The 17,278-nt window shown below is 54.8% G+C and overlaps 1 protein-coding gene across 3 annotated transcripts in view; it reads left to right on the plus strand.

Annotated features, from left to right (window-relative positions):
* MYO1H (myosin IH) overlaps positions 1-17,278 on the plus strand; it is a 115,945-nt gene that overhangs the window by 88,406 nt on the left and 10,261 nt on the right. For all 3 annotated transcript variants that reach the window (XM_089322894.1, XM_051835869.3, XM_089322895.1), the window contains 7 exons: positions 11-105; positions 4,797-4,843; positions 9,320-9,400; positions 10,024-10,129; positions 12,097-12,214; positions 15,682-15,795; positions 16,726-16,802. In XM_089322894.1, the coding sequence (XP_089179020.1) occupies positions 11-105; positions 4,797-4,843; positions 9,320-9,400; positions 10,024-10,129; positions 12,097-12,214; positions 15,682-15,795; positions 16,726-16,802 (638 nt within the window). The remainder of the gene's footprint in view (positions 1-10; positions 106-4,796; positions 4,844-9,319; positions 9,401-10,023; positions 10,130-12,096; positions 12,215-15,681; positions 15,796-16,725; positions 16,803-17,278) is intronic.

Here is a 17,278-nt window from a genome sequence, read left to right on the forward strand (position 1 = left end):
TCTCTTGTAGCCGTAAGCTGGCTGGCCCTAAGGGCCGGAAGAGGATTGGCTGGATGGAGTTCCGGCTCCTCCACTATGCGGGAGAGGTTACCTACTGCACCAAGGGTGAGTGGCATGGCTGCAGGCCGTGGCCTTGCATGTGGCCTTGTGTGTGTGTGCTCAGCCTAGTCACAGACGCAGCTCCCTTGTAGCATAGCGGGTAAAGCCTCCGTCCGCAGTGCTGGCATCCCATATGGGCACCAGTTTGAGTCTCGGCTGCCCTACTTCCGATCCAGCTCTCTGCTATGGCCTGGGAAAGCAGTGGAAGATGGCCCAAGTCCTTGGGCTCCTGCACCCACATGGGAGACTGGGATGAAGCTCCTAGCTTTCCCTGGCTATGGTGGCCCCTTTGGGGAGTGAACAGTGGATGTAAGATCGATCTCTCTCTCTCTCTCTCTCTCTCTCTCTGTCTCCCTCCGTCTCCCCCCGTCTCCCCACCCCCTTCTCTCTCTGTAATGTTTCAAATAAAATAAATCTTTAAAAAATCCCCCCTGAGGAAGTGTCTCCTGTCCATCCCAAAGGATGCCTGATCCCGCACTTGCCTGTGCCTGGAAATGACTTTCTCACTTTATTGATTGATTTTATATGTGAGGGGACTCTGAAAAGTTCATGGAAAGTGCATATCACTAAAACTCTGGCCGGCGCCGCGGCTCAATAGGCTAATCCTCCACCTGCAGCGCCGGCACACCAGGTTCTAGTCCCGGTCGGGGCGCCGGATTCTGTCCCAGTTGCCCCTCTTCCAGGCCAGCTCTCTGCTGTGGCCAGGGAGTGCAGTGGAGGATGGCCCAAGTGCTTGGACCCTGCACCTGCATGGGAGACCAGGAGAAGCACCTGGCTCCTGGCTTCGGATCGGCGCGGTGCACTGGCCACAGCGCACCAGCCGCAGCGGCCATTGGAGGGTGAACCAATGGTAAAGGGAGACCTTTCTCTCTGTCTCTCTCTCACTGTCCACTCTGCCTGTCAGAAAGAAAGAGAGAGAGAGAGAGAGAGAGAGAGAGGGAGGGAGGGAGGGAGGGAGGGAGAGGGAGGGAGGGAGGGAAAGAAGGAAAGAAGGAAGGAAGGAAGGAAGGAAGGAAGGAAGGAAGGAAAGGAAGGAAGGAAGGAAGGAAGGGAAGGAAAGGAAGGAAGGGAAGAAAGAAAAGAAAGAAAGAAAAGAAAGAACTGTGTGGCTTCCAGAAATGTGTGCACCACCGTGAACTTCTGATTGCAATTTCCGAGGACTTTTTGAAGTCCGTCCTATAACCCCTCTTTGAGAGGTAACTTGTACACCGTTCACATCCACCTAAGTTTCATCCATTGGTGCAGCCCTCACTACAGTCAATCCTGGAACATTCCGTCACCAGCACAGACACCTGTGCCTGTTACCAGCTGCCGCATGCGGCCCAGCCCCTACAGTCTGAGGCCACAAATTCACCCACCTTCCGTTTGCACAGATGGCTGGTTCTGGGCACTTTGAAATGACTGGAATCATACGTGGTCTTTTCGTCTGACTTCTTCCACGTAGCATCATGTTTTCAAGGGTCATCCCTGTTGCCCTTCCTTTTCCTTGCCAAGTAATACTCCACCGTGTGGCCGTAGCGCTTGTGTTACCTGTTCATCGGGCTGACGGGTGGCTGGTGCACTGTTCTTGGCTACTGTGAATACTGCTGCCACGGCTATTGCCGTGTAAGTTTTGGGCTAGACGTAGGTCTTTGTCTCTTGGGCGTCCCTAGGCGTAGAATGGCTGGGTCATACCTAACTCTGGGTAAAAGCCTTTAGAAGAACTGCCCGGCTGTTACCCACAGCGGCCGCACTGCTGTCTGTTCCCAGAGCAGGGTGTGGCTTCTGGATTTTGCACTGCCAGGTCGATGCTTACTGTCGTCTCTGTTCATTTTGTGTCCTGGGGAATGGAAGAGGGAGGTGACGCCCCGGAGCTGGGGTTTGCGGTTTCCCAGCAGCTGTGGGTGTTGGATGTCTTCTCGTGTGCCCGTTGGCCATTTGTATTTCTCCCTTGAAGAAATGTCTGTTCTGATCCTGTGCCTGTTTTTAGAAAATAATTAGTTTGGGCCAGAGCTGTAGCTCACTTGGTTAATCCTCCACCTGCGGCGCTGGCATCCCATATGGGCGCTGGGTTCTAGTCCCGGTTGCCCCTCTTCCGGTCCAGCTCTCTGCTGTGGCCCGGGAGGGCAGTGGAGGATGGCCCAGGTCCTTGGGCCCTGCACCCGCATGGGAGACCAGGAAGAAGCACCTGACTTCGGATCAGCGTAGCTCCGGCCGTAGCGGCCATTTGGGGAATGAACCAATGGAAGGAAGACCTTTCTCTCTGTCTCTCTCTTGCTGTCTGTAACTACTGTCAAATAAATTTTAAAAAGAAAAGAATTAGTTTGAGAGAGAGAGCGCTCCTGTCTGTTGGTTTGCTCTTCCATCTCCAGGCCTGGGCCTGAAGCTGGGAACCAGAGAGGCAACCCCAGGCCTCCCGCGTGGGTGGCAGAAGCCGGACAGCTGCAGCACCTCTGCTGCCTCTCGGGGTCTGCGGACCCCTGGAAGCTCGGGACGGGGTCACTGGGGTCTTCACCGCTGAGCCACACGCCTGCCCTGCCTCTCTGACAAGTCAGGTTTCCTGTTTTTCTTGTTCTTGAGTTGTAAGTGTTCTTTATATATTCTGGATCCTGGACCCTTATCAGATACACCGCGTGTGAGTATTTTCTCCATGTCTAGGGGTTGTCTTGTTGCTTTCTTCACATTCTTTTTCTTAGGATTAATTTATTTAGGGGGGAGGGGAGAGGAGGGAGGGAGGGAGGACGGACGGATGGACGGACGAACTCGGGAAATTAATCTTGCATTTGCTGGTTCACCCCCCAAGTGCCCACAGCAGCCCGGGCTGGGCCAGGCTGGGGCCAGGAGCTCAATCCAGGTCTCCCACATGCACGGTAGGGACCAAGTACTTGGGCTATCACGTGCTGCCCATCCCCCATCCCCCACCGGCCCCAGGAAGCTGGAATGGAGAACAGAGCTGGGGCCGAAACCCAGGCACCCCATAGGGTGTCTCATCCACTGGGCTAATCCCGTGCCTGTCTTCGGTTCTTTACCTCTGTGACGTGGACAGAATCATTCTCCCCCTTTGCACCCATGAGAGTCGGGAGGGTCACCCAGCCAGGCGGGACGCGGCAGAGCTGGAGCGCCTGCATCCGCGCCACGGCAGCTGCACTTCCTGGGGCACCTGCAGGTCCTCTCCGCCATGAGGCTGTGCCCTGGCTTACTGGGTGGACGCTGCTTGTTTTCAGTGTTTTCTCTTCCAGACAATACTGTCTTAGACATCTTCATGTGCGTATTTTTTTTTCTTGGCCCTCTGGTACTCATCTTGTCCCTACGACACATTCCCCTGCGTGGCAATGCTCAGTTACAGGTTAAATCAAAACTCGGGGCAAATACCCCTAAGGTGGGAATGACCCCAATAAATACCTCTCAGTGGATGCATAAATGAGCAAAATGCGGTCTCTACCAGTGTGCCCCAAAAGTTTGTGGAAAATGCAATTAAAAGATGTTCATGTTGGAGCAAGTTATTTTTGAAATCCATGCACACAAGGGACTTCAAAAAGTTCATGGAAAATATGGATCATTCAAATTGCATTGATTTCAAAAACATTTTGCACCTAAATAAATTACTCTTTTAATCTTTAATTTTAATTTTGGTGAACTCTCTGAAGTACCTTCCTACAAACAGTACAAGAGGAAATAGGTTTGGGCACTGGGCTAGCAGCTTGGGATGTGGGTTAGGACACCCAGGCTTCCACACCAGGGTGCCTGGGGTTTGAGTCCCAGGTCTGGCTCCTGACTTCAGCTTCCAGCCAGCAAGGACCCTGGTGGACAGTGGAGATGGCTCAGGCAGCTGGCTTCCTGCTACCCCCGGGAGGGTGAGCTCTTGGCTCCTGGCTTTAGCTCTGGCTGTTGCAGGTGTTTGAGGAATGATCCAGCACGTGTGTGGGGGAGGGGCTCTCTATATACTCTCTCTCCCTCCCTCTCTCTCCCCCCTCCCTCCCTCTCTCCCTCTCTCTTTCTCCCCCCCACCCCATCCCCTCTCTTTCTCTCTCTATAAATTTTTATTTATTTGGGAGGCAGACACACACAGATCTCCCATCCACTGGTTCACTCTCCAGATGCCCGCAACACTGAACCCAGAAGCCGCGAACTCAGTCTGGCTCTCCCACGTGGGCGGCAGGGACTCAAACTACTAGAGCCGTCACCTGCTGCCGCCCAGGGTGCGTGTGAACAGGAAGCCAGAATCAGGAGCAGAACTGGACTCCATCCTAGGCACTCGGACATGGGCGTCCCAACTGATCCCACTTGGCAAACGCCCACCCCCTCCGTTACTTCTGTGTGGTCCCCTGCGTGTGGTTCTCTGCTCCTGGACCACAGCCTGTGCACAGGACTGAGCCGAAAGGCTGTGGTTTAAGTGACAACGTCAGGGTTCAGGGTGTAGCACGTGAGCTATGCTCACTTCTGAGGACCTGGTCCAGACACCCGGGGCAGTGTCAGGAGACCTGCGTGTATGTCACAGTGGGGGAGGTGCCACCAGCATCCGGCATGAGCAGCCACCAGCAACGCTGCCCAGTGTCCTACAGGGCTACTGCCTGGCCCCAGGTATCAACAGGGCCAAGGTTGGAGAGCTCTGTTCTAGGAGACGACTTTCAGGGTTCCCCTCCGCCATCAGCTGCAACAGAACCGCACTGTTAGAAGCCGTCCATTCCAACAGGTGTTTTTATCAAATGTTTTTACAGGGTTCCTAGAGAAAAACAACGATCTCCTTTACAGACATCTGAAAGAAGTAAGTGTGGACGCGGTCCCTGTGCTTCTGCGGGTCCCGTGTCGCCTGTGCCCGTGGTCTGGGAGGTGTGGCCTCGTTGATGGTTCTCGTGCGTACATGTCCCAGCACAGCCGTTGACGGTCATCTGAGCTGCTCACTCAACAAACGGGTTTAAGTGGGCGTGGGACCACGCCGTGTGCCGGCTCTGGGGTCTCAGCCGTGCGCGAGACTGAGTCCCTGTCCTCGGGGGCTCCCAGCTGGAGGCAGGGGTGGCGTATACGTGTGTACATCAAAGGGGCTGGTGCAGTGGCGTAGCGGGTAAAGCCACTGCCTGTGACGCCAGCATCCCATATGGGTGCCAGTTTGTGTCCCGGCTGCATCACTTCCGTCCAGCTCACTAATGGCCTGGGGAAAGCAGTGGCAGATGGCCCAAGGACTTTGGGCCCCTGCACTCACGTGGGAGACCCGGATGGAGCTCCTGGCTTTGACCTGGCTCAGCACTGGTCATTGCGGGCATCTTGGGGGTGAACCCCAGCAGATGGAAGATCTCTTTCTCCATCTCTCTCTGCAGTGCTTTCAAATAAATAAATCTTTTTATATCAATGTTACTCATCAGTGAAAAGTACCAGGAAGAAATGATCAAGGAACTGTAATTGAAGGGGACACTTAGAGTTACATAGAGAGGGAGAAACCAAGAGCGAGAGCTTCCATCTGCTGGTTCACTCCCCACATGGCCGCAGTGGGCAGGGCTTGGCCAGACCGAAGCCAGGAGCTTCATCTGGGTTTCCCAGGTAGGTTGCAAGGGCCCAAGTCCTTGGGCTGTCTTCTGCGGCTTTCCCAGGCCATCAGCAGGGAGTTGGCTTGGAAGTGGAGCAGCTGGGGCTCAAACCAGTGCCCATATGGGAGGCCAGCTTCGTAGGCGATGGCTTTCCCCACTGCGCCACAATGCCGGCTGCCAAAGGGGACACTTTTCATTGAGGAATTTGAGAAGATACCTTTGTGGAGATGGCCTTGAGCTGAAGCCTCAATGCGGGTGGCTTTGCAGCACTGGGGGCAGGTCAAAGGGACCGGCCTGTGCAAAGGCCCTGTGGCCCAGAGGGACTCGGGCTGTGCTCGGGGAGGGGTGACTTTAGGAACCCAGGCTGAGAGCTGTTCTGTGCAGTGAGAATGTGCTGGGTGACGGGGCCCGAGCACGAGGACCTGAGGCCGGGCTCAGTCCCCGCTCACGCAGGCTCAGACCGTGGGGTGGGGCAGGAACCGGGATTGGGCCCCGGGAGCTGCTGCTGGTTCCATTGGCCGCGCCCAGCAGAGAAACCTTGGGTCTTTACAGCCTTTGTTTTGTGTTGAAATAGTTACCTGTTTGGGGCAAAACTGGATTTTGCTGGATTTACTGACAAATAAAAGGCTTTCATGTAAAGGTCACCTTTTCCGGATGCTCTGGGGAGTGTTTTCCTCCCCCCACCCCCACCCCGAGCTTTCCCCACCTGCTGTGGGACTGCTGTGTCCCGGGCCGGTGAACAGTTACCTCTGGGCCTCAGCCCCAGGCAGTCGCCATCTGCGGCTGAGCCCCTGCACAACCCCTTCTCTGTCAGGGACCTGTGGCAGGTGTCCCTGTGGGTGGGGTGGGTCTCCACGCATGGTTCCTATGGCCAGCACGTGAGTGGAGACGTCTGGTTTAAAAAAAAAAGGGGGAGGGAGGGACCAGCAGCCAGTGGCCAGCATTTGTCCTGGTGGTCAGGACGCCACGTCCCACATTGGAGTCCCTGGGTTCGAGTCCTGGCTGGCGCCCAGCCAGATTCCCGCTGATGCAGCCCTGGGAGGCGGCAGTGGCCGCACAAGTAGCCGTGTCCTGGCCTCTTACCTGGGAGACCCAGGTTGAATTCTCGGCTCCTGGTCCCGGCCCTGGCCCAGCCCCAGCTATTATGAACACTTGGAGAACAAACCAAAAATGGAACCTTGTGCCTGCTCGCTCACGGTCCCTCCCCAGCCACCCCATCTACAGATCTAAAAATAATAGCAACAAAACCTGGAAACCGTGTCCCCTCGCTGGCTGTCCTCTCTGTGGGCCACAGCCGTTCCTGCCACGATCCAGTCCACGCAGTGTGTGTCTCACGGGGAAGAGAAATCTCTGTCCCTTCCTTCACCCACCGGGGCTGAAGCTCAGGATGTCCTCAGGGCTCATCCATGTTGTGGCTTGGACCAGAATTTCCATTTTAAGACAGAATAGGAGGGGCCAGTGCTGTGGTGCAGTGGGTTAACACCCTGGCCTGCAGTGCCATCATCCCATAGGGGTGCTGGTTCGAGACTTGGCTGCTCTACTTCTGATCCAGCTCCCTGCTATGGCCTGTTCGGAAAGCAGTGGAAGATGGCCCAAGTCCTTGGGCCCCTGCACCCACGTGGGAGACCCAGAAAGAAGCTCCTGGCTTCAGACTGGCACAGCTCTGGCCATTGCAGCCAATTGGGGAGTGATGCAGTGGATGGAAGACCTCTCTCTCTGTCTTTCTCTCTCTCTGAGTCTCCTCTCTCTGCCTCTGCCTCTCCTCTCTCTGCCTCTCCTCTCTCTGTGTAACTCTTTCAAATAAATAAATAACTCTTTAAAAAAAATAGGAGGCAGCATTGTGGCACAGCAGGCTAACGCCGACTTGAGTCTCAGCTGCTGTTTCTGATCCAGTTCCCTGCTGAGGCACCTGGGGAAGCAATGTAAGATGGCCCAAGTGCTTGGGCCCCTGCCACTTACACGGGAGACTCAGATGGAATTCCAGGCTCCTGGCTCCAGCCTGGCCATCGTGGCCATCTGAGGAGTGAACCAGCGGATGGACGTCTCTCTCCCACTCTGTGCCAGTGCACCGTGCACTCTGCACCTTGCTCTTTCCACTGAGTGCCACAGCTTGGAGATGGCTTTTTTTCTTAACATTTATTTTATTTACTTGAAAGGCAGAGTTAGAGGGAGAGACAGACTTGATCAGAGTTCTTCCATCTGCTGGCTCATTCCCCAAATGGCCACAACAGCCAGGGCTTGGTCAGGCTGAAGCCAGGAGCTTCTTCCGGGTCTCCCATGTGGGTGCAGGGGCCCAAGCACTTGGGCTGTCCTCTGCTGTTTTCCCAGGTGCATCGGCAGGGAGCTGGATTGGAAGTGAAGCGGTTGGAACTCAAACTGATGCCCCTATGGGATGCCAGCACTGCAGGTGTTGGCCACAACACCAGCCCCCAGAGATTTTTTTTAAAAAAAATTTAAAAATTTCTACATTTTAAGCTAGCGCTGTGGCTCACTAGGCTAATCCTCCACCTTGCGGCACCGGCACACCGGGTTCTAGTCCCGGTTGGGGCGCCGGATTCTGTCCCGGTTGCCCCTCTTCCAGGCCAGCTCTCTGCTGTGGCCCAGGAGGGCAGTGGAGGATGGCCCAGGTCCTTGGGCCCTGCACCCACATGGGAGACCAGGAGAAGCACCTGGCTCCTGGCTTCGGATTGGTGTGGCACCGGCTGCAGCGGCCATTGGAGGGTGAACCAATGGCAAAAGGAAGACCTTTCTCTCTGTCTCTCGCTCTCACTCTCCACTCTGCCTTTAAAAAAAAAAATTAAAAAAAAAAAAACCTCTACATTTTAAAGGATTTACTTATGTATTTGAGAGGCAGAGTTACAGAGAGAGCCAGAGAGAGTTCTTCCATCCACAGGTACACTCCCCAAATGGCCACAGCAGTGGAGCTGGGCCTATCCGGAGCCAGGAGGCAGGAGCTTCTCCCAGATCTCCAAGGGGGTATGGGAGCCTAAGCACGTGAGCTGTCCTCTGCTGTTCTCCTAGGCACACCAGCAGCGAGCTGGACTGGAAGCAGTGCAGCCGGGACTCGAACCGGTGCCCACATGGGACGCCAGCACTGCAGGCAATGGCTTATCCCACTACGCCACAGCGCTGGCCCCTCAAGATTGCTCTTAAAGAGCCAGTTAATTCTGTAATGGCTGAACTGGGTTGGGAGAAATTCTTGCTTCGTATAGCAGAGGAAAACACCTTGGCAGGTAGAGAAAGCAGTTAGATGTAGTATTTTGAACATTTCCTTCTGTATTTTTAAATAATATTTATTTAAAGACAGAGGTCTTGCTTCTGCTGGTTCATGCCCCTATGTGCCCATAATGACTGGGGCTGGGCCAGGCTGAAGCTGGGAACTCGGTCCAGGTCTCCCTCGTGGGTGGCAGAGACCCAGCCGTCACGGCTGCCTCCCAGGGTGCACATGAGCAGGAAGCTGGAATGGAAGTGGAGCTGGGACTCGACACTGTGCTGATACGGGATGCAGGCGTCCCGAGAGGACTCTTAACTGCTGTACCCAGCGTCTCCACACCCTGTCCTTTCGTGTTTGATCCTCTCTGCTCTCGCCTGGAAAGTCTGCGAGCGCTCACGATGATGCGGGTGGCTCTGTCACCCGCGCGCACTTCTGCAACCTTCCTGTGGGTCCCTTAGTGATTTTGGACACAGCGAGCGCACAGCCGCTTTCTCTTCACGTCCAGGTGCTGTGCAGGTCTAAGAACAGCATCCTCAGGGAATGCTTCCTGGTGGCCGAGTTGGAGAACCGCCGGAGGCCGCCCACGGTGAGTGCACAAGATGCGCCCAAAGGACTGGAGAGGGAAGAGGAGCCACCTGGGAGCGCACAGGCCTCGGGTCCCCTGCACTGTGACGCTGCCCCTCTCCATTTCTGGAAGCATCCCTCTGTAATGGATCCTGCTAAATGTGTTCTTCCTGCGTGGTTCGCGCCTGTTCGTGCACCTGCAGGCATTCCCTCGTGCACCTGCTGCAGGCCAGGGGTCAGCAGTAACGAGCCAGCCAAGATAGCTCTCCTCAACAGGCTGGCCAACCCGGGGGAGAGGGCAGAGGAATACATCCTCAAATAACACAGAACTTAGGGGGGGGGGGGCGTCAGGAAACACAAGGGGAGGTGGCGGAGAGTGGCAGGGCTCAGCTATAGCACGGGGTTCCCGGGATTCCCGGGAGCGCTCCTCGTGGCCGTCCTGGACGGACGGCGTGTCCAGCTTCCGTGGCACCAGCCCAGCCCTGAGCATCTCCACTTCTCGAGGCCTCCAAAGCCACCTCTCAGTGGGGCCAAAGGGAAGAAGGGGCAGGGCCACCTGCGGAGGGTTGGGTTGTAAGGCGCCACGCGCTCTGTGTTGCCCCGGGAAGCAGCGGCGTCGACTCGGCTCGTGCTCTCTCTGCGCAGGTGGGGACGCAGTTCAAGAACAGCCTGAGCAGCCTCCTGGAGATCCTCATCTCCAAGGAGCCCTCATACATCCGCTGCATCAAGCCCAACGAGAGGAAGGAACCCAGTGAGTTACACGTCATCCTGGGCGCCCAGCTCGGAGGCCGGGGCAGCCCTGGGTTCTGATGCCAGGAGGCTGCCTCGTAGCCCCCGGGACAAGAACCCATTTCATTTTGTAAGACGTTTCAATGTTGTTTTTAAAGGGACTTCAATTGAAAGGTGGAGAGAAAGGGATCTCCCATCTGCTGGTCCACTCCCCCTGACCCCAAATGCCTGCCGACAGCCAGAGCTGGGTCAGGCCAGAGTCGGGAGCTGACGTCTCAACCCAGGTCTCCCACGTGGGTGGCAGGGACCTGACTCCTTGAGCCATCCCTGCTGCCCCCAGGGCGTGTGTTAGCAGGGAGCCGGGCTTGGAGGCAGAGCTGAGGCTAAAACCCAGGCATGCAGCATGGGGTGCTGGCATCGCAAGCGTCTTGTCCACTCTACCGAATGCCCGCCCCTGTTCGCCTGTTTAAATGGTAGAGGGTAGGGGCCTGTGTCGCGGTGCAGTGGGCTAAGCTTCCACCTGCAATGCCAGCACCCGTATCGGAGCACTGCAGTGAGTCCCAGCTGCTCTGCTTCCAGTCAAGCTCCCTGCTCATGTGCCCAGGAAGGCAGCAGACGATAGCCCAAGTGCTTGGGACCCTACTGTGCGTGCAGGAGGCCCGGATGGAGCTCCAGGCTCCCAGCTTTGGCCCTGGCCATTGCAGTCATTTGGGGGGTGAACTAGTGGATGGAATCTCTCTGCTTCTTCCTCTTTCTCTGTTACTCTGCCTTTCAAATAAATAAAATGTGTCTTTAAAAATATAAAAATGGGGGCTGGTGCTGTGGCATAGCAGGTAAAGCCACTGCCTGCAGTGCCGGAATCCCGTGTAGGTACAGGTTCGAGTCCTGGCTGCTCCTCTTCCTATCCAGCTCTCTGCTGTGGCCCAAATGGGGGACCCGGAAGAAGCTCCTGGCTTCCAATGGGTCCAGGTCTGGCCATTGCAGCCATTTGGGGAGTGAACCAGCAGATGGAAGACATCTCTCTCTCTCTGCCTATGCCTCTCTGTAACTTTGCCTTTTAAACAAATAAATAAATCTTTAATATATATGCACGTAAAAATGTTTGGAAGAAAAAAGAGGGTAAATGAATCAGGAAGGGGTCCCATGTGAGCACTGCTTAGAGGCTGCCCGTCTGAGGAGCAGCACAGCTCAGCCGGGCCAGATGGAGGAGGTGAGAGGAGGCAGCATCACTTCTCTCCAGCTAGTGAACCACCTTCTAGAATGGTCCATGACCTGGGGATTTTCTAAGCTCTTGCTGTGGTGGATTCGTACAGTCCTGCGGATAGAGGTGTGCAGAGGCCTGGTCAGACGAGCAAATGGATAAAGCAGATTGGGTGTGAGGCAATTGGGGATGGTGGGGGCTGCAGCCACCTGGGGACAGACACCCTGTCAAAGCGGTGGCCGCACCAGTCCCTTCTGGCTAGGTGTTGCCATGTGAGACTCCAGGCCCAGGATGGCTGGATCTCGCGATTTTTCAAAAGAATTTGAAAAATCTAGACTTTTTTCCTATAAGATCTACCTGTTTGAAAACCACAGTCGAGGGGCAGACATCTGGTGCAGTGGGTAAGCCACCGCTCTTGGTGCTCGCGTGTCAGGGTGCCGGGCCGGAGTCTCGGCCCCTCTGCTTCCCATCCAGCTTCCTGCTGATGTGGGCAGGAGGCGATGGCGCAAGTGCTGGGGTCCCTGCCGGCCACGTGGGAGGCCTGGGGGGAGTTCCACGCTCCTGGCTTTGACCTGGCCCAGCCCTGGTTATCACAGGTGTTGGGGAAGTGAACCAGCCCATCACTTTTTCTGCCTTTCAAATAAAATGAAAATAAACGCTGTTGGCAAGTGTGTGTTTTAAGAACAAAATCATGGCCTGAAAGAATGGGCTATCAGTTTGTGGCCTCTGCTCTGGATGAGACGGAGCCGTTGGGTGCCTGACCGTGGTTCTCGCCTCTTTCTCCCAAGGCAAGTTCGACGACCTTCTCATAAGGCACCAGATCAAATACCTGGGGCTGATGGAGCACCTGCGGGTGAGGCGGGCCGGCTTCGCGTACCGGCGCAAGTACGAGCATTTCTTGCAGAGGTAAAGTTGGCTTTGTGGGGCTGAAGCCGATGAAGTCACGCGCCTGCCTGCCTGCCGGGGTACTTGATGGCTTTGTGAAGTAACAGAATTAAAAGACAGGTTTGGGGCTGGCGTTGTGGTCCAGCAGGTTAAGTGTGACATCCGCCTGTGACGCTGGCCCTGCTGCTCCTCTTCCTGACCCAGCTCGCTGCAAACGTGCCTGGGCAAGCAGCAGGCGATGGCTCCGGTGCCTGGGCCCCTGCAATCCACATGGGAGACCTGGCTGTAGTTCCCGACTCCTGGCTTTGGTCTGGCCCAGCCCTAGTGTTGCAGCCATTTGGGGAGTGAACCAGGAGATCAGAGATCCATTTCTCCCTCCCTCTCTCCCTCTCCCCCCTCCCTGTGCCTTTGAAATAAATCTTTTTTAAGTTTTTATTTTGGTACAAGAAATTTAGAAACTCATGCCTGGCTTTTTTCATAATATGCCTTTCCCACACACTTTCTAAAGAGCTTCAACTTTTTTTTTTTTTTTTTTTTTTTTTTTTGCACCAAAAGTGATCTTTTCATTGTTCTGTGGACTTTATGAAATATCCTCATGGTATGTGCAAGTCTCTGGGATAAGCTAGTAAATGACATGGCATCCATCAGGGAACTCGGCTTATTAAGGGCTATATCTAGGACACTAAAACAAAACAAAACAAAAAAATCCTAGCATTTTGGAGAACATGAAAACCCAAGTCGATTTCCCCTTCACTGTGCTCTAAGCCCTAACTTGTGAATCAAGGATGGGCAAGGCCAAGTGCATGGACCTGCCACCAGGGGGCAGATGTGGGCAGTGTCCGTCTTGGGTCTGACCCAGCTGTTTAGAATTCGATGCTGGTTTGGGGTCTTGGCCTCATGGGTGTTAACAGTGGGTGTTAGTGGTGGGGAGCCACATGCCTGGGTCCAAATCCTCATGCTGTCTTCTAAGAGTTGTGTCCATCTCCTTGCCTGTAGCGTGAAAGTTAGGGTGTCTGCCCTCAGGAGGTTCATGGGATTTAATGATATGCCCCCCACCCCCCACGCTACTCACACACCAACCCATCTTTGGTGAGCTGGTGCTACTGAAATGGCAACACAGGGGCCAGTGCTGTGACAGCCAGCACTCGCAATACCCGCAGTCCATGTCCAAGTGACAGCGGGAATCCTGGCTACACTTTCTCTGATCCAGCCTGCTCCCGACGTGCGTGGGAGGGCAATGGAGGATGACCCAAGTGCTTGGAGCCCTGAAACCTGTGTGGGAGGCCAGGACGGAGTTCTTGGCTCCTGGCTTCGGCCTGACCCAGCCTGGGCTGTTGCAGTCATTTAGGGAGTGAATCGTTTATTGAGCTTGGTCTGTACCAAACACTGTACGTGCATTACCTCCCTTGAAGCCTCGGCACAGCCCCGTGAGGAAGGGCCTGTTACTGTTCACACTGCACAGGGAAGGACCTAAAGTGACTGCTCTGGTTCCTGAGCTGGGCGGGAAGCCAGCAGTCCGAGCCCCGTCCGGCTCCTCCCACAGTGTTGCCTCTAGCCTTGCTTCACAGGTACCTGTGAACTCTGCGTTCACCTGCTGCCTGAGGTTGGTGAATCACGGTGAACTTTAGTGGTGTGGACGAAGGACACACCTGCGGAGTCAGGTTCTTAAGTCCACATTGGAGCCAGAATTACCCTTGGGAAATACTTCTTGTCACTTCCCAAGCGTGCTAGCTTTTCCGATTTGTCTGTTCATTGGTTTTTGTGGCTGTGGTGAATTAAGCTGCTACTGATGTACTTTTAAAAAACAAGGTTTAGGGGCCAGCACTGTGACGTAGCAGGTAAAGCTGCCACCTGCAGCACCGGCATCCCATATGGGCACCAATTCGAGTCCCGGCTGCTCCACTTCTGATCCAGCTCTCTGCTATGGCCTGGGAAAGCAGTAGAAGGTGGCCCAAGTTCTTGGGCCCCTGAACCTGCCTGGGAGACCCAGAAGACACTCCAGGCTCCTGGCTCCTGATCAGCCCAGCTCCAGCCATTGTGGCCACTGGGCAGTGAACCAGTGGATGGATGACCTCTCTCCCTCTGCCTCTCCTGTAACTCTTTCAAATTAATAAATCTTAAAAAAAAAAACCACAAAGGTTTATTTATTTGAAAGGCAGAGTTACAAAGAGAGGGAGAGAGCGAGCTTCCATCCACCAATTCATTCCCCAAATGGCCACAACAGCCAGGACTAGGCCAGGCTGAAACTGGAAGCTCCATGTGGGTCTCCCACAGTGGCTCAAGCACTTGGGTCACCTCCCACTGCTTTGCCAGGTGCATTAGCAGGGAGCTGGATAGAAAGTGGAGCAGCCGGGACTTGAACCATCACTGATATGGGATGCTGGAGTTGCAGGGGGAGGTTTACCTCACTGCACCACAGCACCGGCTCCTGCTGTGAACACTCTTGTACGAGTTGTATACGTGGACCCGTGTTTTCATCTCTTAGATATTTAAAGGATCCTCAGAATGTTTGCTGAAAACATGCATTAGCTCTCAAGTCCACTTTCCCAAGAACTCTTCAAAGTAGCCTCACATAGCTAGGAGTGAGACAGAGTTAGCCAGCCTCCCTCACATAGCCAGGAGTGAGACAGAGTTAGCCAGCCTCCCTCACATAGCTAGGAGTGAGATGGAGTTAACCAGCCTCCCTCACATAGCCAGGAGTGAGACAGAGTTAACCAGCCTCCCTCACATAGCTAGGAGCAAGATGGAGTTAACCAGCCTCCCTCACATAGCTAGGAGTGAGATGGAGTTAACCAGCCTCCCTCACATAGCCAGGAGTGAGATGGAGTTCATAGCCTCCCTCACATAGCTAGGAGCGAGATGGAGTTAACCAGCCTCCCTCCCATAGCCAGGAGTGAGATGGAGTTAACCAGCCTCCCTCACATAGCTAGGAGTGAGACAGAGTTAACCAGCCTCCCTCACATATCTAGGAGTGAGATGGAGTTAACCAGCCTCCCTCACATAGCCAGGAGTGAGATGGAGTTCATAGCCTCCCTCGTATCCATACAAAGTCCGTCCTATACAATGATGCGGTTTTTGCGCCGATCCCACACACCCTCCTGCAGCTGACTTAGAACAGCTGAGCAGCGGTCGCTCTGTCACTCCGGGAGTTAGGGCAAACGTCTGTTCATGCACAGGACGATTACAGTTGTTCCCAGGGATTTCCTATGCACAGAAGCAGAACCCATGGACATGGGGGGTGGGGGGGCACGAACGTCCTTGGGTTGAGTGTTCGATGACATCGATGCTCTGTGCAGACAGGTTAGGCACCCAGGCTGCTGAGTTTTTTTTTTTTCCTTGCCACATGTGTGTCCTTGGACCTGAGGAAGCTCATTGGATCAAAACACCACGTTTTACAATGAGCAGCTAAGGCTAAGCAGACCTCTGGGGGTGGGGGTGGGGTGGAGAAAGGGAGAGCCACTGCTCATGTCTGCTTCCTGTCCCTGTAGGTACAAGTCCCTGTGCCCAGACACCTGGCCGCACTGGCGCGGGCCTCCAGCAGAGGGCGTAGAACGTCTCATCAAGTACATTGGCTACAAACCTGAGGAGTACAAGTTAGGGAGGTAAGTGGCCCGGAAGTCGCCGACCACTTTCTTCCCAAAGGTTTCAGGCGTGGATCTGTGTCCATCTATGGCCTGGACATACATTTTATGTGTTTTACGTAGATGAACAAGCATATGTTTCCAGCCACTCAATTTAAACACAGCTCTGGACGGTTAGCAGGAGAGGACCACGAGCCATCCCCTTTGTTCAAGATTTATTTTTACTTACTGGAAAGGCAGAGTTCGAATCTTCCATCTGCTGATCCACTTTCCTAGATGGCTGCAACAGCCAGGGCTGGGCCAGGCTGAAGCCAGGAGCTTCCTCCGGGTCTCCCAGGCAGGTGCAGGGGCTCAAGCACTTGGGCCTTCCTCTGCTGCCCTCCCAGGCACATCAAGCAGGGAGCTGGGGCAGAAGTGAAACAGCCGGGTCTTGAATGCGATCAGTATTTGTGATGTGTCTTGGACGGTTAATGGGGCCGCCTTTCAAACTTGGACTTGCACTCTTTTTAGAAAGCAGAGGAGCACAATTCAAAGCCACTTCAGGTTAGGATAGCGTTGTCCCTTCCTAGGGCCGCACAGCCGATTAGCACAAAGTGACTGCCCTACAGCAACAGCCGCTTAATCCCAAAGTTTCTGGGGGCCACAGGTTCAAAAGCAAGGTGTTGGCAGGACCGCGGCCTCCGGGAGGCGCCTTCCCTGCCCCTTGCAGCTTCTGGTGGCTTGTGGCTGCCTCCCTCTGAGCTTGGCCTCCATCTTCGCGTGGCCGTCTCTGGCGTCTGCTTCCAGGGACACCCTGGTCGCATTCAGGGCTCGGCCTGGAGTCCCGTCTCAGCCCTGCAACCCGCGCAGACGGCTCTGAGCCCCTGAGTGGACGGGGCTGCACCTGAACCCCCTGCAGAGGCTCACTGACCGATTACTAACTAGAGCTTTTTTTTTTCTTCTCACTTCTAGGACCAAGATATTCATCCGTTTCCCCAGAACTTTGTTTGCTACTGAAGATGCCTTTGAATTTAGTAAACATCAATTAGGTAGGATTTTTCTGCCCTGATTTCAACAGACTGCGAAATGAACACGTTTAGCTTGGGGGGTATAAACCTTAAATATGGGTGTCTGAGATCGTGTCGGAACCCAGGACTGAGTGGGGGATGATTAGGTTCACGTGGATCTAACTCATGGGAGTGCAAGATGCACGTGAACTTGTGCTGAACGCATCGGGAGAGGGGTCCTGGATGCGTGCGGAAACTTAATGCTGTTGTGCCCATCCCCCTTCAATTAAGATTTCTAAAACCTCATTTGCGTAACATCTGATGTTGGAAGGGGTAGCCTCAAAGCCCACAGCCAGGCTCTGTGTTGTGGATGATAAACAAGAGAAGTTAATGTGGGAGAAATGTAAGCCACGGAATCATGATGACCGAGAGGGGGACTTGGCCTTGGAGACCCCAGGGGGTCGCAGACAGAGCGTCTACGCCTCAGCGGCCTCGGTGCCTGCTGGAGGCCAGGTGCA

Source organism: Oryctolagus cuniculus, chromosome 21, assembly GCF_051225735.1.
Source record: "Oryctolagus cuniculus isolate XC-2025 breed Fujian yellow rabbit chromosome 21, ASM5122573v1, whole genome shotgun sequence".
NCBI lineage: Eukaryota > Metazoa > Chordata > Mammalia > Lagomorpha > Leporidae > Oryctolagus > Oryctolagus cuniculus.